At 45.9% G+C, this 25,331-nt stretch overlaps 1 protein-coding gene across 4 annotated transcripts in view; it reads right to left on the bottom strand.

The window, feature by feature from the left end:
• MTMR14 (myotubularin related protein 14) overlaps positions 1–25,331 on the bottom strand; it is a 57,742-nt gene that overhangs the window by 29,924 nt on the left and 2,487 nt on the right. For all 4 annotated transcript variants that reach the window (XR_008381558.1, XM_053598770.1, XM_053598771.1 and 1 more), the window contains exons 2-7: positions 24,861–25,009; positions 14,040–14,148; positions 6,597–6,672; positions 6,211–6,271; positions 4,269–4,391; positions 2,162–2,235 (exon numbers count right to left, since the gene is read on the bottom strand). Coding sequence is in view for 3 of the 4 variants with exons in the window: in XM_053598770.1 (XP_053454745.1) it covers positions 2,162–2,235; positions 4,269–4,391; positions 6,211–6,271; positions 6,597–6,672; positions 14,040–14,148; positions 24,861–25,009 (592 nt within the window). In the remaining variant the exon portion in view is untranslated. The remainder of the gene's footprint in view (positions 1–2,161; positions 2,236–4,268; positions 4,392–6,210; positions 6,272–6,596; positions 6,673–14,039; positions 14,149–24,860; positions 25,010–25,331) is intronic.

Genomic DNA, 25,331 nt, shown 5'->3' on the forward strand with positions numbered 1-25,331 from the left:
TAAAGTTACTTTTAGGAAGAGGAGGTTCTCTGAGCCTTTCTTCCCATCTACTCACCATGAGGCCTGTTGCTTGCAGGGCACCTGTTACAGACAGGTCTGCCACTTTACTGTGAAATGAGCACCATTATCCTCATTTTTTTTTTTTTTTTTTTGAGACAGAGCCTCAAGTTGTCGCCCTGGGTAGAGTGCTATGGCATCACAGCTCACAGTAATCTCCAACTCCTGGGCTCAAGCGATTCTTCTGCCTTCACCTCCCAAGTAGCTGGGACTACAGGCACCTGCCACAACGCCCAGCTATTTTTTGGTTGCAGCCATCATTGTTGTGTTGTTTGGTGGGCCCGGGCTGGATTTGAACATGCCAGCTCAGGTATATGTGGCTGGTGCCTTAGCTACTTGAGCCACAGGTGCCAAGCCCCATTATCCTCATTTTATGAAGGATAAAACTGATGCTCAGAGGCTTATGGGACTTGTTCAAGTGCACACAGAGCCACCACTGGGATTCACACACAGTTCTGCATGGCACCTAACACTATATTGGCAGATTAGAGTAAAGAGTGACTCAGGTGAGGTGGCACCTGTAGCTCAAGTAGCTAAGGCCAGCTACATACACGAAAGCTGGTGTGTTCAAATCCAGCCTGGGCCTGCCAAACAAAGACAACTACAACCAAAAAATAGCTGGGCGTTGTGGTGGGCACCTGTAGTTGCAGCTATTTGGGAGGCTGAGGTAAGAGAATCGCTTAAGCCCAGGAGTTGGAGGTTGCTGTGAGCTGTGATGCCATGGGCACTCTGCCCAGGGTGATAGCTTGAGGCTCTGTCTCAAAAAAAAAAAGAGAGAGAGAGGGCAGCACCTGTGGCTCAGTGGGTAGGGTGTACCAGCCCCATATACTGATGGTGGCGGGTTCAAACCCAGCCCCAGCCAAACTGCAACAAAAAAATAGCCAGGTGTTATGGCGGGCGCCTGTAGTCTCAGTTACTTAGAGGCTGAGGCAGGAAAATCACCTAAGCCCAGGAGTTGGAGGTTGCTGTGAGCTGTATGTTGCCACGGCACTCTACCGAGGGCGATAAAGTAAGACTCTGTCTCTACAAAAAAAGAGAAAAAAGAGAGAGAGAGAGAGACTCAGGTGAAAACCCCTGTCAAAGTGCCAGGTTATCAGGGGTTGGAGTTTGACAACTACTGGCTGGCATCTGCTGAGGACACTCCCCTTGCAAGGCACCAGATGAGCTGCCTACTATTGCGATTGCCTATGTGGCTCTAAGACTGAGGCGATAAGGCCCAACACAAGACTGAAGGTAGATGCTGGTGCTGAGAAAGAGAAGAGAGGTTTCAGGGAGGAAGTGCATTTCCCCTGTTGTCTGTTCGCCAAGTCTAGGGCTTCTCAGCCTCCCTTGTTGAATAGGCAGGTATTGCCAGAAAGCTTGAATGTTACAAACTAGATTGATACTCTTTAGGGCAGTGGTTCTCAACCATCCTAATGCCACGGCCCTTTAATACAGTTCCTGTCTGTCAGAACCCACAGGTTGAGAAGCACTGCTTTCGGGGATCCAGTGCAGAGAACACAGCCCTGGCCACAGGTTACACACAATTCTGTCATAGACAAACGCAGTTTTGTGGACACCAAAGTGCTTCACAACACAGTGTAGCCACTCTCCAGTTACTGGGGACAGGGCAATTACATGTTCCTTCTATCACCAGGACAGCCGCACCAGAGGTGACTTCCACAAATAACTCGACACCAAGATTGACATCACCAAGACTGACATCTACTCAGGCAGAGCAGTGAGTGTGGTTGCCCACGCAGTACTAATACTGTAATTTTACAATTAGTAGTACTTTCATGCACACAACATTGTGGTATACTTTATCCAATCTTCACTACAAAATCCTGGACTAAATAAATCTTTCTAAGTTTCAACTGTCTCCTGAGGACATTGGAAACATGGACAGTTGAAGCAACTAACTCAGGCTGTGGCTAGCGAGTACCAGTGGAAGACTCTATTCCCTGGCCCCTTGAGGGAAAGCCCCTTCTAGGACACTGTCCCACAGGCCCTCCTGAAAAGCTTTCAGGGCACCAATGTGCTTAAGTAGAAAGGACTTGCTCGTGGCCCCTGAATCCTCCTAGGTCTAGCAAGCCTGTCACCTGACTAGAAAAGAGCTCCCTACCTGGATACGGGATGGAGAGGAGAGTGAAGTCTGCATAGCGCTGGGCTTTGTCCACCTTCTCAGAGGAGGTTACACTGTAAGACAGGGACACAGGTGTTACTGTATAACAACACACACACCCCATTCCCCTAATCAGTACTGTAACAACTTAAAATGAACCTCCTGCTAAAAACTATTTTCCCAAAAGTGATTCCCTTTAAAGGTTAGTAACTACTTTGAGAAATTATAAACAAAAACTTCTCTGCCCCCCACTCCAATGTATCAAGCAAGAGAGGTCATTCTCCCTGTAATATTGCAGCTAGCCTCAACTGGAACGTGAAGGTGCAAAACCACCTTCCACCTTCCAAAATGCATAGTGCAGAGTGAGACCAGAGCCAAATAACACGATCCTTTGGGGGGAACTCTCTGCTCTACTAATTTCTCTTGTAGTCATCAAGACCACTTCTAAATAAGGTGACAGGCCGGGCATGATGGCTCACACCTGTAATTCTAGCACTCTGCAAGACTAAGGAGGGTGGATTACTTGAACTCAGGAATTTGAGACCCGCCTGAGCAAGAGTGAGACCCCATCTCTACTAAAAATAGAAAAAAACCTAGCCAGGTATTGTGGCATTCAACCTAAGAATTGAGGTTGCTGTGAGCTATGATGCCATTTCACTCTAGCTTGGGCAATAAAGTAAGACTGCCTCAAAAAAATACAGTGGCAATCAACATCTGAGAAGAAACACTGGGACTGACAGATAAAGTGAGAAAGGTGTAAGGGAACATTCAGTGTATGCAAATAGCTACACTCCGATTTTTAGAATAATAAAAAGACATTAAACAATAATACAATTTTGGAAAAAGCTCCTATAATTAATTTTACTACTCCAACCCAGGTTCCATTTTTTTTTTTGTAGAGACAGAGTCTCACTTTATGGCCCTCGGTAGAGTGCCGTGGCCTCACACAGCTCACAGCAACCTCCAACTCCTGGGCCTAAGCGATTCTCTTCCCTCAGCCTCCCGAGTAGCTGGGACTACAGGCGCCCGCCACAACGCCCGGCTATTTTTTGGTTGCAGTTCAGCCGGGGCCGGGTTTGAACCTGCCACCCTCGGCATATGGGGCCGGCGCCTTACCAACTGAGCCACAGGCACCACCCTCCAGGTTCCATTTTTTAAAAGTTTGCCTTATTGGGCGGCGCCTGTGGTTCAGTTGGTAGGGCGCGGGCCCCATATACTGAGGGTGGCGGTTTCAAGCCCGGCCCCGGCTTAACTGCAACCAAAAAAAAAAAAATAGCTGGGTGTTGTGGTGGGCGCCTGTAGTCCCAGCTACTGGGAGGCTGAGGCAAGAGAATCGCTTAAGCCCAGGAGTTGGAGGTTGCTGTGAGCTGTATGATGCCATGGCACTCTACCAAGGGCCATAAAGTGAAACTCTGTCTCTACAAAAAAAAAAAAAGTTTGCCTTATTATATGAAAATTTGGTCCATATGTGAATGTTTATGTAATAGCAGTCACTGAAATAAAATTTGATCTGATTTTTTTGTTCCATTTTAAAAGAGATTCTATGGCTTGGGTGCCCATAGCACAGTGGTTACGGCACCAGCCACATACACCGAGGGTGGTGGGTGTGAACCCAGCCCAGGCCAGCTGAACAACTGCAACAAAAAATTAGCCAGGCATTGTGGCAGGCACTTATATTCCCAGCTACTTGGGAGGCTGAGGCAGGAGAATCGCTCAAGCCTAAGAGTTGGAGGTTGCTGTGAGCTGTGATGCCATGGCACTCTACCGAGGGCAACATAGTGAGACTCTCTCTCCAAAAAAAAAAAAAAGAGCAAGAGAGAGATTCTAATCTACCAGAGATGGCACAGAACTTGGAGAAAAAAAAAGGTAGATGTCGAAGAGAAGGTGGCAGTAGAGCACTGGTTAGAGACTCGTGGCTCCTCAGTCACTTAGCATACAACCTTCAGCAGGTTCCTTCATCTCTCTGTGCTTCAGTTCTGTACAACGGGGAAACCAGTACCTGCCCTGCAGGGCTGTCTGAAGAAACAGTGAGAGGATGCACAAAAGCCCTTGGCAGGAGGCCAGCCCACTGCCCCAACCCATTTCATGGTGGGTGCCCTTTACTTACTTCATGCCAAACTTCACCTTCTTGTTTTCCACCATCAGGTCACAGATGTATTTGACCGATAGGTACCGAAGCAGCCTGATATCATAACCTCTGACCTTATCAAAAAGATGTGTGTCACCACTTCTGAAATAAAAAGCCAGAGGGAGACATTACACAACGTGTTCAGTGAGAGGAGTTTGGCAGCAGTGAGCTCATTTAGGGAAGTATGGATGTCACCAGTGAAAACTTGGGCTTCTCTCCTACAGAAGTTGGTGGGGGGGGGTAGTTAGGGGATACACACAAGCCAAATGATTCCAGAGAGGGAGAAGGTGACTTTCTAAGAGATTACCCCAATCTCTGGGATGTATTTCAAAGAACAGTCACCAGCTGGAAATGGGAAAGCACTGCTTGACATTAAGCCAGAAAACTCAAGATAATCTCAGAGTTCTAAAAGGCAGCAAACTGGTGGCTGATAGAATCTCTGAGCTTCCATTAGAGTTAATCTCCCCAACTCCCTTCTCTTCCCCCATTTATGACTGTTTTTAGCCACACTCATAACGTAACAGATTGAAATTGTTGTAGAGATAAGAACTTTTAAAATGATTTCATCAACTGACTGTGAAATACTAGCAGGTGAATTCCCTCTACCTAGCAGGCCAATGAAGCACATGGAGAAAGATAAATTTTTTCTTTTTTTTTTTGTAGAGACAGAGTCTCACTGTACCACGCTCAGGTAGAGTGCCGTGGCGTCACATGGCTCACAGCAACCTCTAACTCTTGGGCTTACGCAATTCTCTTGCCTCAGCCTCCTGAGTAGCTGGGACTACAGGCGCCCGCCACAACGCCCAGCTATTTTTTTGTTGCAGTTTGGCCGGGGCTGGGTTTGAACCCGCCACCCTTAGGCATATGGGGCTGGCGCCCTACTCACTGAGCCACAGGCGCTGCCCAAGATAATTTTTTTCTAATCCTTAGGCTGCCTCTTGATCAGCCATGCAGATACAGACCAAAGCAGAAAGTAACCATTACTAAAAAAAAAAAAAAAAAAAAAAAAAAAAGCCCACTGCTTTGTTGCCCCAGCAGTCTCCTCGCCAAGAATAGGGTATGCTGCAGAAGATGACCTGGCTGAGGTCTAAGTCGCCTATCTTGGGGGAAGAGCCAAACATTCTTGAGCACAAGCCACAGCCGCTGCTTTCGGAGCTAACAGGCAGAACTCAGGCATAGCCAGATATTCCTCTGTGCGCCGAGCCATGATTTGAGAAGCTGATCTTACTAGGGTGCTTATACACATTCCAGAGATGCTTGACACCGGTTAAAGACTTTCCACGTGGTACGTACCATGCAAAGGAGCTTATTTAATATCCTGCCGTACTGTTTGCTAAAAACATTTGCAAAGGGAATAGGAAGAGTGTGAACCAGCTCATTTCCTCCCTTTACAGGGGCTCAAACTACTGCTCTGTACCAAGCCCTCCTTATGGCACCAATCACGCAGCTGTGGAACCTCTTGTCTCCAGGTGTGCCTTTCAGGGTAGAGGACATGTCTCTTAGGTGGGGACGGTAGCCCTTGCCCTGTACCTCAGTACCAGCCATGCTGTGTGAGATTTAGCAGGTTGGTAATTGGCATCCTTACTGCATACTGAAAACTCTGTGGGGCTTTAAAACAGGTGTTTAAGTGTCTGGGCCCTAGCTCAGACCTATACTACAGGAACCCCAGGAGGGGGACTATCTCTCTGAGATCCTGATGCACAGCCAGGATGGAGACAGTCACTTAAGTATTTAGGATGAGGCTACTGGATGGACTCCAACAGCTTTCTTTCAGTGGCATGGACGTGGCAGATGGGAGGACAGGAGCCAATCCACTCACTAGGACCCATGACAAATCTACAATCAGTATGAACATGGCCACTGCTGGCCAGACACCCCCACCTCCAAAACAAGTCCCTAACCACAGCGACCCAGCACTGACCGAAGAGCACAGTCCTCCTCCGTGATGTCTTCCACCTCTGCCCAGGCATCATCTGCACCTCCTGCCAGAGAAACCAGTCTGTCAGCATTGAGGTTGGTGGCACAGGGCTCTGCACAGGGACTTCCTGCCCAGCCTCCTTCCCTGTAGCACTAAGGGTGGGCTGGGCCAACCTGGCTCCACTCCCAGGGACACCATATGCCCCACGGGCCTGGTAGTTGTCTTTATCCTGAAGGTGAACTCCTACTTGTCTCCTGGCTCCCAATGAATGGAAGGCACCCAGTCTCCACCCAGCTCACTCAGACCCTCTACCCTATACCAAGGTGGCCATGGCTGGCTATTCTCTATGACTGAGTTCTTGTTATTAGAGCATGCTGCTCAACATTCACCTGAGAAAAAATAGTTGTAGCCAGAGCGTCCATACAGCTCTCCCCATCCAGCCAGTGTAGCCGATCTGCAAATGTGCTGAGAGAGAAACAGCATTTTCAGGGTCAGATGGTTTTCTGAAGCACACACAGTTGAAGGAAGACCTGGGACTCCTCTGATTCTTCTAGGCCAGCAAAATGGGTCTAGGAGTATTCCCCAAAGCTTCACAAGCATCAAGGCTACCACAGTTAGTCTGAGGATGCCCAGAATTTAATCCACAGCCTCTATCACAGGAGTCTTTCTCCTCAAAGAGGTGCGCAGCATCATCACCTGGAATAGGTAATATTTGGTGGTTGTTGCCTGTGTCACCCCGTGCTGGGCATGGTACTGAAAACCCATGCCATCTTCTCAATGAATTTTCACATGCCCGCGAAGGAGATGTGACAAGTGGCATGAATTACTGCTGTTTCACAGATGAGAAAAGAAAGCAGGTACAGGAAGGTTAAGTAACTTGCAAGGCCCTACAGTGAGGGGTAGGCTCCAATCCCTGTGTACTTACTGTTACCAAGAACAGTTTGAGGGGGGCAGTAACTGAGCTGATGTGTCTCTTTACTCTTTTCCTCATCACTGAAAGGATTACTTTAAGAGTTAGAATTCTAAAAACCAGGCAACCAGCAGGAACTTGAATATTTAATTCCCAGGCTACACGTTTAAATTAAATTGTGTTTGATAAGAAGTCAGATAAGGGGTATGGGAGGAGATACCTGGTGACAAGAAAGCAAACTAGCCCAAAGTTTAACTAAAGGCTGAGAGAGCACGGCCTCAGTAGACAAGAGTGGGGAGGTTGTGAGGCAACACGGAGGATGAAGCTCACTTCTGAATGGGTCACAGAAGGTGGCAATATAAAGTGGATCTCTGGAAGGCTACAAAATACTGTCTGAAGGCTTCTCTTTATAAGATAATGGGAGAAAAACAGTTTTGTATGACAGGCAAGGGATGTGGCTGAAAAGCCACTGGCTCTCTCTGAGACAGGCAACAGAATAGCAATCTGGATATAACCTGGGGCAGGGGTAGGGTGAGGTGTTTTTGGCACTGGCGTTCATAAGGAGCTTATACTGGAAGCCTATGGGGAAGTATTAGGGCAGGCATTCCTGTTGGCCTAAGCAGGATGCACTCCCGGTGAGGCTCGCTTAACTTCCTCTGAGTCCAAAAGTGTTTTGAAATTTGAAGAAAGCTGTCAAGTGAATCCAGAAAACAAAGTACACACCACAGTTTACATGTATTTTTAGGGGCTCTTGGACTCTTCTCAAGTCCAATGATGAACCCATCTCAGCCCCGTGAGAGCCCTTGCTTTAGGCCAGGCATGGTGGCTTATGCCTGTAATCCAGTACTCTGGGAGGCTGAGACAGGTGGATTGCCTGAGCTCAGGAGTTCAAGACCAGCCTGAGCAAAAGTGAGACCCCCATCTCTATAAAAATAAATACATAAACAAAAGAGCCCTTGCTTTAAAGGGATTGGTCAAGCAGTGAGGAACAACAGAGGTTTAGCAGGAAAGGGTGAGGGCATCTAAGACTCCGATGGTAAGGGAGAGGTCTGATTCCCAAGAGCGAGTTATGTATCATATCCACCAGCCTCCATTCATCTAATCTGTGGCCCTGACCTCACTTCCCTTTGCATGTTTTTTTTAGACAGAGCCTCAAGCTGTCGCCCTGGGTAGAGTGCTGTAGCATCATAGCTCACAGCAACCTCCAACTCCTAGGCTCAAGTAATTCTCCTGCCTCTGCCTCCCAAGTAGCTGGCTATTTTTTTGTTGCAGTTGTCACTGTTGTTTTATTAGGCCTGGGCCAGGTTCGAACCTGCCACCCTCGTGCATGTGGTTGGTGCTGTAACCACTATGTTATGGGTGCCAAGCCCACATGACCTCTCTTTAGCTGTTGAACTTTGAGACCTCCTTTCCACCCTCAATTCTTCCAAATACCTTCTTTTTTTGTGTATGTGTGGTTTTTGGCCGGGGCTAGGTTTGAACCCGCCACCTACGGCATATGGGACTGGCACCCTACTCCTTGAGCCACAGGCGCCGCCCTCTTCCAAATACCTTCTACTGTGATTATCTTTTTGGTAAATCAAGACTGCCAGACCTGGGCCAGAAGACTTCTCTACAGTCAGAGAATAAGTGACATGGCCGAGTCCCCAAGGGGTGCACTAGATTCTAGGAGGGTCTCAAGCTGATGCCTGGGGGAAGGGCTTACCCTCCTGCAGAGTCTAATTCCTTGACTGTTGCTCCTTAGCCTCAAAGCTCCAATCCATAATCCATAGTTTCTCTTTAAGTTAGATCTTGATAATGTCCTCCAATTCTGCCCATGAAAGTCCATTCTGTAGGATTTGCTAGTCTAGTCATGAACTTTGGCACAAAGAGTAAGTTATTGGCCTCTGCTTCCTACCTCTTAAGGGAAAAAACAAAAAGAAAGATGAACTATCTGTTTTTATTTGTCTATAAAAGCCAGACACAAGTTTTGGGAGAGAAAATGGTTTGAGAATACAACTCACCTTCAATGCTTCAACTGATTTTTTTTACAAATACCACATTTATTTATTTATTTTGCAGTTTTTGGCCGGGGCTGGGCTTGAATCCGCCACCTCCGGCATATGGGGCCAGCGCCTTACCCCTTTGAACCATAGGCGCCACCCCAACTGATTATTTTTTTTTAAGGGACAACCGATTTTTTTTTTTTTTTAAGAGACAGAGTCTCACTTTGTCACCCTCAGTATAATGCCATGGCATCACAGCTCACAGCAACCTCCAGCTCTTGGGCTTAGGCGATTCTCTTGCCTCAGCCTCCCAAATAGCTGGGACTACAGGCACCGGGCACAATGCCTGGCTATTTTTATTGTTGTTGTTGCAGTTTGGCCGGGCCGAGTTTGAACCCACCACCCTTGGTATATGGGGCCGGCACTCTACCCACTGAGCCACAGGCACTACACTTCAATTGATTTTTAAAATTATTTTTATAATTATCTAATTTAACCTAAGGTAGCTAAAGCATTCTATCAGTTAGAGTAGTTGGGACAACAGGTACCTACCACAACACCGGACTAGTTTTTCTGTTTTTAGTGGAGACGAGGTCTTGCTTAGGCTGGTCTTGAACTCCTGAGCTCAAGCAATCCACCCACCTTGGCCTCCCAGAGTCCTAGGACTACAGGCGTGAGTCACTGCCAACATGTAATCATTTTAAAAAACATTTACATTTATACTGGCTTCAAAATCTGGTATGTATTTTACACTCAAAGCATGTCTTAAGTAGGAAATGTGGTCATGCCTCAAAATAAAGTTTTTTTTTTTTTTTTTGTAGAGACAGAGTCTCACTTTATGGCCCTCGGTAGAGTGCCGTGGCGTCACACAGCTCACAGCAACCTCCAACTCCTGGGCTTAGGCGATTCTCCTGCCTCAGCCTCCCGAGTAGCTGGGACTACAGGCGCCCGCCACAACACCCGGCTTTTTTTTTTTTTTTGTTGCAGTTTGGCCGGGGCTGGGTTTGAACCCGCCACCCTCTGTATATGGGGCCGGTGCCCTGCTCACTGAGCCACAGGCGCCGCCCCAAAATAAAGCTTTTGACAAAAAAGCTTTCACTTTTAAAATTTAAATTGAAATAAAATAAAACATTATAGCTTCTCAGCTGCAATGGCCATACTGGACTGAGTTTTTTTTTTCTTAGACAGAGTCTCATTCTGTCACCTTGGGTAGAATGCGCAGTGTCACAGCTCACAGCAACCTCAAACTCCTCCTGCTTCAGCCTTCAGAGTAGGGGGGACTACAGGCACCCACCACAATACCTGGCTAGTTTTTCTTTTTCTTTTTGAGACAGAGTCTCACTATGTCGCTCTGGATAAAATGCCGTGGTGTCACAGCTCACAGCAACCTTGGGCTTGAGCGATTCTCTTACTTCAGCCTCCTGAGTAGTTTTTCTATTTTTAGTACAGATGGGGTCTTGCTCTTGCTCTGGCTGGTCTCAAACTCCTGAGCTCGAGCAATCCACCTGCCTCAGCCTCCTAGAGTGCTAGTGATGGCTCATGCCTGGCCTTGGACTGAGTTTCAAAGGAAGCAGAAACCAAGCATTTAAGACACCTTTCTCCCTTCCCCAACTTGGCAGAGGTAGGTGCCCCTAAAGCAGTATTGGTAATAAGACTGTCACTATCTCACTAGTTTCCAAGTATCTGCTGTGAGTTCCCTGGCTGAGGGCTGGTTCCCAGTTCACAACAGTAGCCCCTCACCTGCTCTTACTAATTATGTCCCTCCAACTCCCTCATCACATGTCTGTGTTCCTCAGTACTTGAGCTCCTTGGGGGCAAGGACTATCTGTCATCCAAAACCCAGTATGGGGCCAGCACAGTGCTGCTTTTATCCAGAGTTGCATCTTCCTCCTGAGCATGGATTTACACGAGAGGCACTCTGCTAGATGCCAGAAGGATAGCAGAGGACAAAGACAGACATTTAAACAAACCAGGAGAATAAAGCATATGTAAGCAGATGATGAGTGAGCACTGACTGAGCCAAGGAAAGCCCAGAGGTAAGAAATGGCATCACCTGACTCAATGAGAAGACACAAAGAGAAGCAAGCAGGGAACAGTAACAGCAAAGCTCTCCTGAACATCCAAAACGCCAAAGCCGCCTCATACCAACTCCTCAAACAACTCATCATCCCTTTGCAATCAGGTGGCCCAGGGCTCTTCCCTTATTCCCAGCTCAGCCTAGGATGTATGAGCTAAAAATCTGCCAAACAGCTTCCCTATTAGACTAAGCCCCTAGAATCTCAGGCTGTCCAGTGCTGCCTTTCCCAAGTGCACTGAGCAAAGTTCCTCCTGCAGGGTCTGCAGACAAAGAAGCAGCACCAGACATGACAAAACTACACAGGCCTCTCTACTATAGGACTTCTCAGCGTGTTGACTATGCCAATGCACACACATCAATGTACCCTTTTTTTTTTTTGAGACAGAGTCTCATGCTCTTGTTCTGAGTAGAATGGCATCACATCAGTCTAACCCGCAGCAATCTCAAACTCCTGGGCTCAAGTGATCCCCCTGCCTCAGCCTCCCAAGTAGCTGGGATTATAGGCATCCACCACCATGCCTGGCTAATTTTTCTATTTTTAGTAGCAATGGGGTCTCACTCTTACTCAGGCTGGTCTTGAACTGCTGGCCTCAAGGCATCCTCCTGCCTCAGCCTCTGCGAGTGCTAGGATTACAGGCATGAGCCACTGTATCCAGCATTCCATGTATTTTACGAACTGGAATATGCAGTATTCCTCATTCTTATTTGACAGGGAATGCTTTTCAAAAATATATCCTTAAACAGCTGTTCCATGGAACACACTTCGGGAGATATTGGTTTAAGTATTTCCAATGCAACTTCTAGTGACAAACATTGTGCTTTAAACTCGAACTCTAATAATTTCTAGGAATGTGAAAACTTTCCAGAGTGGTATCTATCAGCCTTAAGAAGTTCATTTTCTGAGACCTAACTTCCATACATACTTTTTTCTAAAACTGACCTGTCAAATACGCCTTTGGCAGTCTCCTTTCTACTTCCCCCTTCCCCACTGCCCTTCTCCCAACCTCACAAAAGAAAGGCACACCAGGGACTGAGACACACAGACTTGCCTCCCTCTGCCACACCCTCCCCCCTGAAGCACTCAGACATCTGCTAAGGTAGGACTGCATCCCTGCTCCCCGGCCCCCGTCCTTCAGTCTACTCCTCCTGTACCAAGTTTCTGCAAAATGCTACTTGTATTCTTTGTTTCCCTGATGAAAAATCACCATGGCAAACACAAAACGTCTTGGCTGATGTTCAGCCTCCTTCATCCTCTACCCTCTGCCCTGACACATACTCTCCTCTCCAGTCAGGGAAGCCTCCTGGCTATTTCTCGATCCTACCTCCATGCCCTTTCCAATGCTGGATCACCTGGTGGAACACCCCCCCCCCTTCCTGTCAATCAGCATCCTTTGTCCTCCAGAACTCTCAAGCCATGTCCCACGCTCTTGTGGCGTTTGGCCTGTCAGTTCACACCACTGCCACCACTGCCATCTGTTGTGAGTTCCTCCTGTACCACACTATGCAACCCTAAATTACTGTGTATAGATAAATGGAAAGCTCTGAGATTTGAACCTAGTAAAATAAACTTGGGGAAGTTACTTAACCACTTTGAGCCTTTATTTCATCTGCAATCAAATGGGAACATCCTTTATACCAAAAAAAAGGTGGGCACAGTGACTCACGCCTGTAATCCTAGTACTCTAGGAGGCTTGAGGAGGACTGCCTGAGCAAATGAGACTCCTCAATCTCCACAAATAGAAAAAAAACTAGTGAGGCATTGTGGTGGGTGCCTGTAGGTCTAACTATATAACTGGAAGGCTGAGACAAGAGAGGATCGCTTGAGCTCAAGAGTTTGAGGTTGCCTTGAGCTATGATGCCATAGCACTCAACCCTATAGCAACTGAGTGAGACCCTGTCTCAAAAAACAAAAAAACAAAAAAAAGTTTCTGTAAATACAAAAGGTGCCAAAAGTATGTACACATTTTAAGGAAAAAACTGTATTGAAATTGTAATACTCGGGCGGCGCCTATGGCTCAGTCAGTAAGGCGCTGGCCCCATATAACGAGGGTGGCAGGTGCCTGTAGTCCCAGCTACTCAGGAGGCTGAGGCAAGAGAATCGCCTTAAGCCCAGGAGTTGGAGGTTGCTGTGAGCTGTGTGAGGCCACGGCACTCTACCGAGGGCCATAAAGTGAGACTCTGTCTCTACAAAAAAAAAAAAAAGAAAGAAAGAAATTGTAATACTCAATATATACTGATGACAAAAGATAAATACAAGTCATTTTTGAGCACCTCTTGTAACTGCAGAAGTCAAAGATGACTTGAATAATATAATTTTAATATAGATTTTCCTTTCTTAAAATGTGTGTACATTTTCTTGGCATCCTCTGTATAAGCTCTACAAGGGTAAGGATTTTTGTCCTTATCCACATGGTGCTTGTGTTTTTGTGCTTGGCACACTCAAGACCTAAGGCAGTGCCTGGTGTATAATACACACTCAGTAATAACTTGGTGAATTACATGATTGAAAGAAGAAATTGAAAGAGCTTACTTGATTTACTCCAGAAACCATGGAAATAGATATGATTATTATCCTCATTTTATAGAAGAGGAAACTGAAGCCTTGCACAAGCAAGAAGTAAAAGAGCCAAGCCAGGCAACCCAGGTCCAGAACAGAGGTATTCTGGCACACTGGTGTGACTATCTCTTCCCTACCCACAAGCATCCTTCAATCAAATTGGTCTGCTTCTCACAGCGCCAGGTACCCAGTATCCACCCACCCCCTGTCTGGTAAATACTGAGAAAAAAAAGACCTTACACTTTGCATTAAGTCAGTTACTTAAGCTAGTTTACAGCTGTGAGGCTATGGTGTGGGCCTTACCTTGCCCTTGAACAGGATCACGGGACAGACAAACCGTCCTCTGCACCTGGCCATCTTGCTGCGGTTGATGAGATCTTGCAATTTGCTCACCTGCACGGTGCTTTCAAACCTAAAACACAGGCAACGGAGGCAGGTCAGGCTGATTTCTAAGCAGGCATTTTGTGTATTTGTGTTTATTCATACAGACCCCATTCTAGGTACCACTACACATGTTGAAACTTAATAAATGTGATAGTTCTTAACAGCAAGAGTTTAGTAGCTTTATGAAAACAAAAAGTACCAAATCCCGGCCAGGTTCTTTTTTTTTTTCTTCTTCTTTTTTTGTTTGTGTATGTGTGTAAAAAAAAAAATAATAATAATAAATAAATAAATAAATGTGATAGTTCTTAAATTCTAAATCACTGATATCCTAAATTTTTAAGGAAATGGAAAAAGTGCTAATTATAGTTATTAAAATTTAAGTCATCCTGATTTCTGAATATTTAAGATAAAGAAAAAGGGAACTAAATTAAAGACATAGGATATAAAACTCAGAAATATATACAACTTTGAGTGTCCACGTCTCCCAGGAAAAGACCTGGTCCTCCTGGGGACCTTTTGGAAATAATAGGGCCATTTTTACGATCTTTTAGGGGGTAGGATGAAATGAAGGTTCATGGTTCACATGGCTCTAAGTTTCTGATATCTCAACATTCCAACACTCATTAACAATTCGAACAGCCAACAAGGCAGGGAACACTGGGACAGAGGAGGTACACGAGCAGCTACCTGTGTCGCTGGGAAGCATGGTAGTTAATGCACCAGGTTTGATGAGGGAACTGTTAACATATTAAAGAGTCAGGTTTAGAAATGAGCCCTAGCACCCAGCCTGAGCAAGAGCAAGAGCAAGACCCTGTCTCTACTAAAACAGAAAAACTAGCCAGGCATTGTGGCAGAAGCCTGTAGTCCCAGCTACTCAGGAGGCTGAGTCAAGAGGATCGCTTGAGCCTGGGAGTTTTTGGTTGCTGTGAGCTGGGCTGATGCCATGGCACTCTAGTCTGGGCAACCCAGGGAGACTCTGTCTCAAAAAAGAAAACCCCATCAAGTTATGCTTCCCTAAAGTAAGGGTCTATTCTGGGCGGCGCCTGTGGCTCAGTGAGTAGGGTGCTGACTCCATATACTGAGGATGGTAGGTTCGAACCTCGCCCTGGCCAAACTGCAACAAAAAAATAGCCAGGCGTTGTGGCGGGCGCCTGTAGTCCCAGCTACTACAAGAGCTGAGGCAAGAGAACTGCTTAAGCCTAAGAGCTGGAGGTTGCTGTGAGCTGTGACCAAGGGCGACAAAGCGAAACTCTGTCTCTTAAAAAACAAACAACTGGGCGGCGCCTGTGGCTCAGTGAGTAGGGCGCCGGCCCCATATGCAGAGGGTGGCGGGTTCAAACCCAGCCCCGGCCAAACTGCAACAAAAAAATAGCCGGGCGTTGTGGCGGGCGCCTGTAGTCCCAGCTGCTGGGGAGGCTGAGGCAAGAGAATCGCTTAAGCCCAGGAGTTGGAGGTTGCTGTGAGCCGTGTGACGCCACGGCACTCTACCCGAGGGCGGTACAGTGAGACTCTGTCTCTACAAAAAAAACAAAAACAAAAAAAAAACAAAAAAAACAAAAACAAACAACTGTGGTATGTGTATACCATGGATTAAAAAAAAAAAAAGTAAGGGTCTATTCTCACAGACTCATCTACCAACTCTTAGCAAAGGCCTCAAATTAGCCCGCCAGAATCTCTAGTAGCAAGACAAAGAAGTGGCAAGAATGTCAGAATAGGAAACTTTCCCAATTATGCAGGGTAACCAAGTAGAATGGAGGCAAGACACTCAGGCTCCGTCCTTAAAAGAGTAGACCTTTCTAGCCAAGTCCTAGACGATGTTTAATCCCTTCCACATCCTAATCCTTCTAGGGATCTGTGTTATTGCACAGCCCCTCACGCAAACATGCACACAGATACTGTTTCAGAAGAAGTTAGCAACTCCCACAATCTACAGTACCTTTATATATGTACTTGGATGCTTAATAGAAACGTAGTTACCCCTGGGTACATGTGGGGATTGGTTCCAAAACCCTTCAGTGTACCAAAATCTAAACATACTCGAGTCTCCCAGTTGGCCCTACAGAACATGCGCATACGAAATGCTGGTCTTCTGTATACTTGAGTTTTGCTATCAATAATATATATGTGTGTATATATATATATACATATATATTTGTGTGTGTGTGTGTGTGTCTGTGTGTGAGAGACAGAGTCTCACTCTGTCATCCTGGGCGGGTAGAGTGCTGTGGGGTCATCATAGCTCATAGCAACCTCCAACTCTTGGGCTCAAGAGATCCTCTTTCCTCAGCCTTCCAACTAGATGGGACTATAGCAGCCTGCCACAACGGTTGGCTAGTGTTTCTATTTTAGTAGAGATGGAGTCTCGCTCTTGCTTAGGCTGGTCTCAAATTCCTGAGCTCAAGTGATCCACCTACCTCAAGCTCCCAGAGAGCTAGGATTCAGGCATGAGCCACTGCACCCAGCCCAATACTGTCCTTTGTTTCTCTTTTTTTAGGCTTTAAATGTTTTATGATTAGAGCACACGTCGGTCTGGGCTCGGTGCCCATAGCACAGTGGTTACAGCACCAGCCACATGCACTGAGGCTGATGGGTTCAAACCCAGCCCAAGCCAACTAACCAACAATGGTAACTGCAACAAAAAAATAGCCAGGTGTCATGGAGGGTGCCTGTAGTCCCAGGTACTTGGGAAGCTGAGGCAAGAGAATCACTTAAGCCCAAGAGTTGGAGGTTGCTGTGAGCTGTGATACCATAGCACTCTACTGAGGGCGACATAGTGAGACTCTGTCTCCAAAAAACAAACAAACAAACAACACATATTGGTCTGGATGGGGCAGGAAGTTCAGGAAGTCAGCTGAGGTCTAGAGATAATCAGTGAACCATAAAAAGAAAAAGCAAGGACCCTGAGAGGTCACATCCAAAAGTCTCCAGAGAGAAGGCAGCCAAATGAAGGCAGAGGCACAGTGGGAGAAGTGTTAGGAGCTATAATAACAAACTAAAGAAGAGAGCAAAATAATTTTAAGAGAATAGGATAAATGAAACCTATTACAGAAACAAAGTCAAAAGGATCCAACAATATAATGGAAACAGTACTAGAGTACGAAAAATCTCAAATAGCTCTTTGTTTTGAGCCAGTGTAACCAGGAAAAATACTAGAACTGAGTAACACCTGAAGAGTGACAGGTTTAAAAGAAATGAGGCATTCACTTTTAGATACTTGTCTTTGAGGAAAATACTGTGGGATATTCCTCTGAAGAGGCCCAGCAGGCAGCTGAACAAATAAAACTGAACTCAGGAATGACATCAAGCTGTACTACTTTGCTCAGAATCTCCACATTCTGGAACCCTTCCTGACCACTGCCTTCTCTCCCTTCTCTCCTCCACCACTTGCCCTTCCCCACTCCTGCTCAATCTCCTCCTAACTTGGGCTGTGGATTTCCAAAGTCACTAAGGTCAGAGGCCCACACACATTGTTCTACCTGGAGAATATACTGAAAATTTTCAAAATTAGCTGTCAACATTTAAAATTGTGAGAGTTCACTTAAATTTCAACTTCCAGCCTCTCTCGAAAAGAAATATCTGAGAAAAAAAGTGAGCCCATATTCCCACATGGAAACAAGATGAAGCTGAATAGCAGCTGACCCTGTTAGATGCTTCCATGGTGCTTCCACCTTCATTTGGCTGGTCTCTGGAGACTTCTGGGTGTGACCTCTCAGGGTCCTTGTTTTTTCTTTTTATGGTCTACTGATTAGCTCTAGACCTAACCTGACTCCCTGCCCTGTCCAGACCAACATGTGTTCTAATCATACAAACACTGAAAGACTTAAAAAAAAAAAAAAAAAAGAAAGAAAATACAGTATTGATAGGATGTGAAACTCAAGCACGCAAAAGGCTGGCATTTCAGGAACAGCGCTTGGCTCGTCTCTGGAGACATCCCAACGTGTGACTTCTCAGGGCCCTTGCTTCCTCCCTCCTCTACGTTGTCCTCCAGCCACCTCCCAATCCCACCCATGTCCCCACCCAGACACACCAGTACTCCAATCACACACTGTGCACCAGGCATGAAGAAGAGAAGCAAATGTTGAAAAGATGCTCTCTCTGCCCTCTTCCACCCGTTAGCCTCAGGTCTAGCCATGCCGTAGACTCTCCATTCCACGAGCTGCTTCCCCAGGCCTTTGCACATGCTGTTCCCTCTGCCCCCAAAGCTAACCCAACCCAACTGCCCCTTCTCCTAATCACCCTTCAAATCTCCAATGACGGGCGGCGCCTGTGGCTCAGTCAGTAAGGCGCCGGCCCCATATACCGAGGGTGGCGGGTTCAAACCCGGCCCCAAACCAGGCCCCGGCTGAACTGCAACCAAAAAAAATAGCCAGGCGTTGTGGCGGGCACCTGTGGTCCCACCTGCTCGGGAGGCTGAGGCAAGAGAATCGCTGAAGCCCAGGAGTTGGAGGTTGCTGTGAGCTGTGTGATGCCATGGCACTCTACCGAGGGCCATAAAGTGAGACTCTGTCTCTACAAAAAAAAAAATCTCCAATGACATTTCCTCATAGTGCCCTCCCAGATTTCCCATAGTAGCCTGGAATGACCCCCTTGAATGTTCCCATAGCTTGGTCCTTGTACTTAATCTTTATGTCTAAGAGCCAGGACTTTATCCTGCTCACAAACAGACTTCCTGCATTGACAATCCAGCACGTCTATAAAATTTTCAAAATAGCTAGGCACATGTTTCTCGAACAGGTTGATCTTGCCAGGTTCCACCAATTCACTTCCTCCACACCTGCTTCCACAACATAAAAAGGCTATTGCATACCATCTTCTTAAACTGATTTTCAATCTGTGTGCTGTGGCACATGGGTGTGCCACAAACATTTTTCAAGATAATTAAGCTATTTTCAAAAGAAGTTCAAAGCACAGTAAGTGGATTCTTTTTTTGGATCAACATAATTTAAATGTGCCACGGAAATTTAACTATAGGTTCAAGTGTGCTGTGGTGAGAAAAAAAGGTTGAAAAACACTGTTCTTAAACTTAAAATGGTTTCCAGCAGGAGGTGACTGAATGAATCAAATTTGCGATATTAAAAGATTATGCTAACTGCAGGGTGGAGAATAAAAGGAGAAAGAAATGGATGCAGAGTTTTGCCTAGTATACTACTATTCTGGTTCTAGAAGAACTTGGATTCTATATGTATAACTGCAATTTCTCAGTTACTGTATTTTATGACACTCTCCCTCCTTCATATTAACAGCAGACTACTGTGAAAATTCTGGACCTAGCTGTGCTCCGTTAGCCACACTCAGTAAGGGTCACTCCTCATTGTGTGTAAGACCCGGGGACCCCAAACTTCCTCAGACTCTTCCAGTTAGGTCCAGGACCACATGGCTCAACCAAGTCTGTCCTACCTGATGTACTCTGGCTGATGTTTACATTTGGGGGTAAATAGTTCTTTGGAGGGCCAAGGAGGAGACCAAGGCAAGAGGGTAACAGGGAGAACAGTTAAGAAAAGGGAAGCAAAATGGGTAAGAAACCATGAAATGTGACACTGAGCCAGGGAACTGGGAACGAGGAACCGGAAACAAGGTTTACAGAAGCAAATCTTCAAACACTCCACCCTACAGCTTTCCTGAGAACTTCAACTACCAGTTTAAACAAGTCATGCAAGAAAGCAAATACCTTATTCCCATAGTAATATATTTTCAAACAGCTTTTGGTTAAAAAAAAAAAAATCCCAGCTATCTCAGGCTGGCCTCGAACCTGTTATCTCAGACAATCCACCTGCCTCCACCTCCCAGAGTGCTAGGATTACGGGCGTGAGCCACCGCACCCAGCCTAAAACTGTTGAATTCTTAGTAAAAGTGTTATCTATAAATGTCACTAACCGTATTTTGAGAATAACTACTGCCAGGTGAGTATCTGAAATTGAAGTTAAAAAGGGACCTTCAAATAAAAACTGGGACCACTAGTTTGATATCTTGGAAAGAGAACACAGGGGCAATAAGAGGACTTAAACTTCCAAGGTATAATTTTTCTGTAAAATGTAATTTTGGCAATTAAAATTTTTTTCTTTGTTGAAGGAAGGAGAATGGCAAGCTTTGAAGAGACAAGGTGCCCTTCCAAAGAACAGTAGGGTGGGTGGCACAGACCTACCAGCCAACCCTGAAAACACACACCTCACTCAGAACCAGAGTGCTGCGCTTTTTCAGCTTTTTTATGAAATAAAAAGGCACTTTAGTACGAGACAACTGACTTCATTTTTCAAGAGACGGCATCTCACTATGTTGTCTAGGCTGGACTTGTACTCTTGGGCTCAAGTGATCCTTCTACCTCAGCTTCCCCAATAGCTGGGACTACAGGCCCAGGCCACCATTCCCAGATAATTGCCTAAACTTAGACTTCACAAGAATACAAAATAGGGGACACATATAGTAGCCTTTTCCCCACCTACTTTACTCAAGGTCCCAGGCCATTGTCATAGACCTGGTCAGCACCATCTGTTGCAACCAACTCTCACTTAACTTTAGCCAGGAGCTCCCTGTGAATCCATTAAATGCCTTAAAACTACATTTGATTCTCTTGGGTTGAGTTGTTTCATTTGGCAAACTCTTCTCAAAACCAAGGTGAAGAAGATGCCAACACTTCCCTCTAAGGAGCTATGGGCTATCTTTTTTATTTTTTATATGGGCTATCTTTTAATATAAAAACACACTTTTCTTGATAGGCTAGTTAGTAGTTTATTTTTCTGGTTCTCCTACTCAAAGAACCAATTCAGATTTCGTATTCTCACTAGTTTCCATTTTTATTAGCTCTTTTTTTATGATCCTTTTTTTGCAAGTCTAAGCACTGAGCTGTGTCTGTCATGATACTCACATTTGAATGAGTAAGTTAGTAGAATTATGTATTTGTGTTTGTAATATATGCATGAACATTTCTGTCATGATGTTACCAGGTTCTTTTGATATATTTTTATTTTATTTTATTCTATTGATTTTATAGATAGGGTCACCCAGGCTGGAATGCAGTGGTGCAATCACAGCTCGGTGCAATAACAGCTCACTGCAGTCTCAAACTCTTGGGCTCAAGTGATCCTCCCCCCTCAGCCTCTGAAGTATTAACAGCTAGCACAACAGGCAGAAGTTCCTGAATCCAGCTAGTTAAAAAGAAAAAAAAAAAATAGGCTCAGCTCCTATAGCTCAAGAGCTATGACGCCAGCCGCATACACAGGAACTGGTGGGTTCCAATCCAGCCCAGGCCTGCCAAACAACATAACTACAACAAAAAAATAGCTGGGCATTGTGGCAAGCGTCTGCAGTCCCAGCTACTTGGGAGGCTGAGGCAAGAGAATTGCTTAAGCCCAAGAGTTTCAGGTTGCTGTGAGCTGTGATGCCATGGCACTCTACCCAGGGTGACAGCTTAAAAAAAAAATTCTTTTAAGAGGGAGGGTGTTGGCTTGGCACCTGTGGCTCAAGCAGCTAAGGCGCCAGCCACATACACCTGAGCTGGTAGGTTTGAATCCAGCCCAGGCCGGCCAAACAACAATGATGGCTGCAACCAAAAAATAGTCAGGTGTTGTGGCAGGCGCCTGTAGTCCCAGCTATTTGGGAGGTGGAGGCAAGAGAATCGCTTAAGCCTAAGAGTTGGAGGTTGCTGTGAGCTGCGATGCCACAGTACTCTACCCAGAGCGAAAGCTTGAGGCTCTGTCTCAAAAAAAAAAAAAAAAAAAAAAAAAAGAGGTAGGGTGTTGCTGGGGCTACAGACAGGATGTGCACCAGAATGCCCAACTAAATTTTCTTTCTTTTTTTTTTGAAATTTTTGGCCAGTGCCGGGCCTGAACCCGCCACCTCCAGCATATGGGGCTGGTGCCCTACTTCGTTGAGCACAGGTGCTGCCACCTAAATTTTCTATTTCTGTGTGTGTTGACAAAGTCTCACTCTGTTGCCTAGACTACAGTGCTATCGCATCAACCTAGCTCACAGCAGCCTCAAACTCCTGAGTTCAAGTGATCCTCCTGCCTCAGCCTCCCAAGTAGTTGGAACTACAGATGCCTGCCACAATGCCCAACTAATTTTTCTATTTATTGCTCTTGCTCAGGCTAGTCTCAAACACCTTAGCTCAATGGATCATCCTTCCTTGGCCTCCCAGAGTGCCAGGATTATAGGCCTGAGCCACCCTGCCCAGCCCTAGGTTTTCTTTTCTTTCCTTTTTTTTTTTTTTTTGAGACAGAGTCTCTCACTTTGTCACCCTCAGTGAACTGCTGAGTTGTCACAGCTCACAGCAACCTCAAACTCTTGAGCTTTAGCTATCCTCTTGCCTCAGCCTCCCAAGTAGCTGGGATTATAGATGTCCGTCACAATGTCTACCTATTTTTTTTAACAGATGGGGTCTTGCTCTTGCTCAGGCTGGTCTCAAACTCCTGAGCTCAAGCAACCCACCTACCTTGGCTTTCCACAGCACTAGGATTACAGGGGTGAACAGCCTTAAGTTTTGTATTTTTAGTATAGATGGCTCTTCCTTTTCTCAGACTAGTCTCAAACTCCTGAGCTCAAGCAATCCTCCCACCTTGGCCTCCCAGAGTGCTAGGATTAGAGACGTGAGCCACCACAGTTCTACCCTTTTTTTTTTTTTTTCTTTTGAGACAGAGTGAGATCTCAAGCTGTCGCCCTGGGTAGAGTGTTGTGGTATCACAGCTCACAGCAACCTCAAATTCTTGAGCTTAAGTGATTCTCTTGCCTCAGCCTCCCAAATGGCTGGGACTACAGGCGCCTGCCACAATGCCTGGCTATTTTTTTTGTTGTTGCAGTTGTCATTGTTGTTTTAGCTGGCTCAGGCCGGGTTTGAACCCGCCAGCCTTGGTGTATGTGGCCAGTGCCCTAGCTACAGGCGTGCCCCCTACAGTCTACCTTTTAAAGCTCAGTCTAATCAGTGTCATTAGAGGCTTGGTGCCTATAGTATAGTGATTATGGCGTCAACCACATACACCTAGGCCAATGGGTTTGAACTCAGCCCAGATCAGCTAAACAACTATGACCACTGCAACAAAAAAACAGCTGGGTGTTGTGGTGGGTGCCTGTAGGTCCAGCTACTTAGAAGGCTGAGGAAAGAGAATTGCTTGAGCCCAAGAGTTTGAGGTTGCTATGAGCTGTGGCACCACGGCACTCTACCGAGGGTGGCAAAGTGAGACTCTGTCTCAAAGAAATAAAAGAAAAAAACCAGTGTCATTAGTAACATCCAAGCCAGGTATGAAAAGCAGCAAAATATTTGGCTTCCCATCCCAACATACCCAAGCTCCCTTTCCTTCAACAAATAGGCTTCACTCACTATCACTTCAATGTCTTGCAAACACACAATCCACAAGGCCACACTCCTTGATCTGGTCCTTAAGGACATTTTAGGGAAACTCCTACTTATCTCTCCAATTCCAGCTCAAAAGGCTCTCAACCACGAAGTCTTCCCAGATACAGGAACCAGGCACAGTTAACCATTCTCCCTGGTATGCCCACAGTAGTTAAAGTGCCCTTATCTTATTATGCTGTGCTCTGATTCAGGGGCTCTGGAGCCTTAGAATATGAATTTCTAACAAGCTATTTGGCACACTGATGGCCCTGCTTTGAGTAGCAAAGGGCTGCTGCACTTTGCACTTTACAGCCCGACTCTACTCCAGTACTCATCAGAACATTCCATCCATAGGGCCAGGATTTCTCAGATATTGACAACAACTCCTGGCATTCCCTTAAAATCAGCAGCAAGCAGGGAGGCCAGGGGAACAAATTTTGAGATCAACATCGAATATTTCCTGGAACCTCAATGCTGTGATTAGTTATTAGTGTTAAACTACTACTGCCATTTACCAGATACCTATGGGCTACACTCTGTATCAGATGCTTGCTGTTTGCTCTGGTGTGAACTGTTATTCCACAGAAAGCACTCAAGCTTAGTAGGCTCTCAATAAATGGTAGATCCTACTTCTAATTCTTACAATAAACTCGTCAGCAGGCTTATATCAGCAACATTTATCATCAGGAGTACATTAGCCATTACTCTAGAATTTCAATTATTCCTTAAATGACTAATTAGCATGAGATAGAGAATTACCAATGAGAAAACTAAGGATAAAGAGGTTGGGCGATGCCTGTGGCTCACTGGGTAGGGCTCCAGCCCCAGGCTGGTGGGTTCAAACCAGGCCCCAGCCAAACTCCAACAAAAAATAGCCAGGCATTGTGGCGGGAGCCTGTACTCCCAGCTATTCAGGAGGCTGAGGCAAGAGAATCACCTAAGCCCAGGAGTTGGAGGTTGCTGTAAGCTGTGACTCCACAGCACTCCACTGAAGGCAATAAAGAGAGACTCTGTTTCTAAAAAAAAAAAAAAAAGTTAAGTAACTTGTCTAGCATCAGTTACAAAGCCAGTAATTGGGGAAGCTAGGATGTAAACTCAAGCAGTCTGCATACTAGACTTCTGAGCTGTTAAATGCTACATATGGTAACTGCTCTTAAGTCTGTCTTGACACTGATGTTCAGAGAGGTGAAGTGTGAAGTCAGTTGTCTTAGGAAAATAAGTTTTAGGGTGGAAGGGACAGAGAAATCCAGGGCTGTGACTCCCAATACCTCATCCTATGATATGCCACTTTACCAATCTAACTTATCCAACCCTGAAATAAATAAAAGATGCCAGTAAGGCTTAACACCTGGGGAAAGTGAATCTGCCCTGCCAGGCCTCCCCAGACATGCACATTACAGTTACATGATGCTCACGTATCTTTCTCCTTCTCAGAACTCTCATATTCCAGGAACACGATGTGCCGAGGGTAGTGGCCGCAGATATCCCCATTCACGTTTGGAATCACACTGAAACAGTAGTCTCGGCCAAACAGCTCCAGACATCTCTTCTCAATGCGCTCAACCTGCACAGGAGAGGAGACTTGAACATAAAGAGGATTCTGGGATTCTGAGAGTGAGAATTAGCCACTCCACAACCTGGAGAGGTCACTGGGAATGACGTGCCTCTGTGATTATTATACAGTACTGAGGAAAGACCTGATGCTGGGCCCTAGACTGTATATGCAGTTCATTAACCCATATGTAGTCTGCTTTGGGAAGGACTCTGACTCTCTCAGCACTGCATCTGAAGTTGTGGGTGTTGGACATTTAGGGGAGAGATTATAGTCCTCATTACATTGAAAGGGGTCCATAACCCATACAATATTAAGAACTCTTAGTCTAGGT

Source organism: Nycticebus coucang, chromosome 8 (genome assembly GCF_027406575.1).
Source record: "Nycticebus coucang isolate mNycCou1 chromosome 8, mNycCou1.pri, whole genome shotgun sequence".
Lineage (NCBI taxonomy): Eukaryota > Metazoa > Chordata > Mammalia > Primates > Lorisidae > Nycticebus > Nycticebus coucang.